The sequence below is a fragment of the Nematolebias whitei genome, chromosome 7 (assembly GCF_014905685.2).
Source record: "Nematolebias whitei isolate Nwh7 chromosome 7, NemWhi1, whole genome shotgun sequence".
Lineage (NCBI taxonomy): Eukaryota > Metazoa > Chordata > Actinopteri > Cyprinodontiformes > Rivulidae > Nematolebias > Nematolebias whitei.
In genome coordinates, this window is record NC_056504.1 from 33411413 (window position 1) to 33416283 (window position 4871).

Here is a 4871-nt window from a genome sequence, read left to right on the forward strand (position 1 = left end):
CTTTTTGAGTATGGTATTTGTAGGGTGTTTGTCCGCCCTTTTAGTCCTCAGACAACTTTGTTGTTTTCAGTGTGTTTAGCTTATTTGTCATTTTGTGCAACTGTCTGTCTGGATGACGCTTTCCAGGAGAGCTCGGTGGTGGTTTTCCTGTTCATTGTTGCAGTTTCTTAAAAAAATTGTTGAAGTGTCCAATTAACAAACAAAAGTGGGACTACATCATTTCCTGCAGCAATGTCAAGCTCCACTGATACACATCTGCTCTCACAACTTAACATTATCTATAGCCTGTTTCACAACACTGTTTCAGTTTGTGAACAATAAATTGGATGTAAAATCCTTTATTATATATGTTCATGAAGTTTTTAGATTTGAGGTGAGGAAAAAAATTGTGTGCAAATAATAGGTAAATACAATTAGGTACAGGTGAGATAACAAACAGTGATTATAATACTCTCTGTAGTTTAGTTGAGCCCTGTTCTGTAGATGTGGCTGCAACTGTTGATCCTCATGAGACCTTAAAAGTTTTATACCTGCAAGTAATGAAATGTGCACATTTGCATTTTATATGTGCCCTATCACATCGAATTGGGGATTAAGTTGCAACGTGGTATGCAGATATATGGCAGCTATAATGCATTGGTTGAAATATTCACAATAACTGGATTTTGTCAAAATATAATGAATATATACATTATCTATAGGGTCCACTGAAACAAGTGTCCAAAATCCTAAAAATGTTTTGAAGCTCTATTTTGTGCAGTACCAAAAAATATCATTTTGAGCAGAAAAGCTTTACATTTTTCCTAATTTTTTTGCGCATCAGCAAAGCTATTTTACTTTTTAGCTGGGAAATCCTAATATCCAAGTATATATTGATGTTTCCTCTTTTAAATTATATAAAAAATTTATTTATTAGAATATAGAAAATATATAATTTCGACCAAATCTAAAAGAGTTAAGTCAGGTCCTCTGGACAGATTCTTCTTGAAAAATATGTCCAGAGGACTGACTTAACTTTTTTTAGAGTTCTCTACATGGATTATTGATCATGCATCAGGATATTTTGACCATATCTTATCCAATCATCAAATTGATGTGATGGGTCACTCATTGGAAACTTGGGTCCTTAAAAACATTGATTATTACAATATTTCACTAAACACAACAATATATTGTACTAACTTTTCCCAGTGTGCACAAAATAAACAAAGAACTCACTGCATTTGAAGACTGAATCTGGAACCCATTGACTTGTGAGCCTACATTTAGGAAGTTTTATATTTTTTTGAGGAATTACACTTCAAACCAATAGTCTAATATCCATCCATTCATCCATTAACATTATCCTTTCTGGGTCAAGGGGGTCACTGGAGCCCATGTCCAGCCATCACTGTGCACGAGGCGAGGGACACCATGGACAGATCTCCTGTCCATCACTGCCACACATAGAGACAAACGAGACAAACAACCATTCACACTCTCACTCACATCTAGGGACAATTTAGAGTTACCAATCAGTCTAACATGCATGCTTTGGGTCTGTGGAAGGAAACCGGAGTACCTGGAGAAAACCCATTCATGCACAGAGAGAACATGCAAACTCCACCCATAAAGGACTCTTGCCAAGATTTGATCTGGTGAGCTTCTCGCTGAGAGGTGGCAGATTTACCAACTGTGCCACTGTGCCACCCTATTGTATAATAATTCTAATCAAATTACCACCAAGATGAAATACATACAAACTGATCAGAAAGAAAATAAACCAGCTAACAGAACCAAACTCGTACAACCATGACTTCTGAATGCAGATTCAGGATTTTGTGGGAGAAACAAGAACTACTTGATCTGCTTAAGAGTCCATATATGGCCTTGCACCAAAAATGGACTACTTGCTGTTGTGTAAGCTTTGTCTATTGGACTTTTTAGCAAAATTCACCATTTGTATTGTTATTTGTGGAATTTCTGTAATCAGATTTTATTTGTTTAAAGTATTTTATGTTAAATTATGTACTGATGGTGGAACAATGTGACAACTTAATAATCGTGGTATCTTTATTATGTGGCTAATATGGATACATGTGTTTAAGTTGTTTCCCTTGACTTTTACTCAAAATAACCGAAGTTAATTTCACGTTGGAGGAAGAGGAAAAGCCAAAAAAGTCTAAATATTAGGACATTTCACCATCTTAGAGTCACAACTGTTGGACTGAATTTATCACATAAAGAACTGCATCCATATGATTGGGAGATGTTCTTCATATTTCACTTTGAATAATGTGATGTGAGACACATCATTAGCGGATATCTAATGTTTATTGTATGTGAAGTTGATGAGCCAGAATTTGCTAAACCAGATCAGTTCATTTTTATTGTTAGGTTCCAGTTTTTATTCTTCATTGTGTGGCTCCACCATAAATCTTTTAATTCACATTCCTCTTAGCCTGCTGACTCTCACCATATTGAGCTGTTGCCTTGACAACGCTAATTCTCTCATGACCTTTTGGTCCTCGTTTATAACTCACATGCTTCCATTGATCCTAACGAGATGTACACATAAATGCCTGTCAAAATGACAGAACCTGTTGAATAAATTGCACAAGTTTTAAAATACTTATCATAATTTGGTCTCATTTAAAATATAAAATAGTTTATCTGAAGGTATAGTCTTGATAAAATAAACAAACAAGAAATGTAAAGGTCAAACCAGATGTTGTTCATCACCTTTCCAGAAGGATAAAAACAGATTTGACAAAAGCTACAGAATCTATTATAAATGTTGCTGTTTTTGTTTAGAAGAACAAAACAAAATAAAATCTTCATTAAAAAGAGGGCTTGTTTCCACTAATGTCACTTATTTTATTATTCTAATCAGTGATCATGACAAGTAGCATGACAAAAATTAAAATAAAAATTCAATAAACATAAATTATTTGGTGAAGATGAATACAAATGAAGAATGATAAAGATTAGAATAATTAAAAAAAAAAGGGTAACAATCAGATTATGTCCGCTGGCTTACACTTATAACTAGTTTAGTTTTACAGTGTTTAGTTCTTCTGAGGCCTGCATGATAATAATAAAAAAATAAAAAAACACCTTGTGAGGGAAAAAGTAGCACCTTGTCTCCATCTGTTAGCTTGACAGAAGCTGCGATGTTACATTCCACACCTGCCACCCCGGAGCTGCTCGTTTTCTGTGTCAATTTAGTCTCTTTCTTCATGTTTACTCAGAACTAACAACTGTCCTCAATGTCCTCCTCCCTCTTCTCACACTTTGCATGCTTGAACAGAAAAAAATGCATGTGCTTGCTTGTGTTCGTGTAAAATATTAGATGCGGCTTGTAAAAACGTTGACAGCTTCATTTGAAATTTATGACACAATCTCGTCATGAAATAAACACAACTCCAGCTGATTTTCATGTAAACACATTCCTTCAAACACACATGCAGAGATGTTCGTTCACACAAAGCGCACACACACTACAGAGATGTTCCAGGCAATAAATCTATTTAATGTGCTTCTACTTTATTTACATATTAAGCTCAGCTGAAGCTGCTGATGCAGAGCTATAGGTTTGTGAATCCGAAAAGACGAAGGCCAATACATCTCCTCGTGTTCCTGTCACAAACAGCTGGTTTGCTTTTACCAGCAGACACACTGATCCTTTAAAAGCACAACATTTTCACCCATCATGAGTTTGTCATAAAATCAATAGTCACTTAAGGCACACATTTCATTAAGAAGAGGATGAACTGAACATACACTGTGAGGAGCAGAGCCACAAAACCTCAGGTTTCATAATTCAATTCAATTCAGTTTATTTATATAGCACCAAATCACAACAGAAGTCGTCTCAGGGCACTGCACAGAAACATTCACATACATAAAAAGTCTGTCAATAACGTTATTTATCTAAGGAGACAGCAGATTGCATTGAGTTTTCACTTCGTCGTAGTCTCCCATCCAAAGCATCAAACCCTCCTTTTCCTCTTCTTCTACCAGGATTTTCTGTAGACTCGGCTATGGGAATAATGAGCCTCGGGGAGCTGACCTTTGTGGCCGGTGCACCTCGAGCCAATCACACAGGAGCTGTGGTGCTGCTGAGGAAGGACAACGTGCACCGACTGGTGCCGCAGCACATCTTCTGGGGGGAGGAGCTGGCATCCTCTTTTGGGTATTCAGTGGTGACGGCAGATCTCAACAACGACGGGTGAGAAAAGAAAGTCACTAAAAACATCCTTACGTTATGACACAATATAAAGGACCGAGGATGGAAAACTAAAATACTGATGTCATAATAAAAAAAATGCTAATTTGCAAGTTTTATTTACATAAAGGAGCAACATTGGTAGATCACAACCCTGCTAAAAGTCAACGCCTTACATAGAACATTTCAAAGAAAGTGTTTTGAATCAGCACCAGAATTTATTGAGCTTTTCCTCTGTCTATTTTCTGTCTCTCCACTGAATTTCATATAATTCAACATTTGCATATTTGTCATTGTCAAATAACTACACACTGAAACTTTGACAGCTACAGGGCTTGTGTCTCCACGGATGAAATCTGAGCGGTTTGCCTTTGTTTCTATAAGACACGAACTATTGCCTTTTTTAAAAAATTCTTGCTACCACAATAATTCTGTATTTATATCTTGTTGAAAGAAGAAAACATATGTTTAGAAAGTCTATACTGATTTAGATTAAAATGTGTTTATGAGTGAGTAAAATATCTAATCTTAAAAATTACCTCAAGATTTAGGTAAAAAGTCTCAGAATGATCCCATGTTAAACTTACTTTATTTTAATTTATCTTATTTACATGATTTCTAATTGTTCATAGCATATATGTATATATATATATACATATATATA

The 4871-nt window shown here is 35.5% G+C and overlaps 1 protein-coding gene across 1 annotated transcript in view; it reads left to right on the forward strand.

The window, feature by feature from the left end:
• itga7 (integrin, alpha 7) overlaps positions 1 to 4871 on the forward strand; it is a 45682-nt gene that overhangs the window by 21963 nt on the left and 18848 nt on the right. The window contains exon 6 of the mRNA XM_037679409.1: positions 4003 to 4210. Within this exon, the coding sequence (XP_037535337.1) occupies positions 4003 to 4210 (208 nt within the window). The remainder of the gene's footprint in view (positions 1 to 4002; positions 4211 to 4871) is intronic.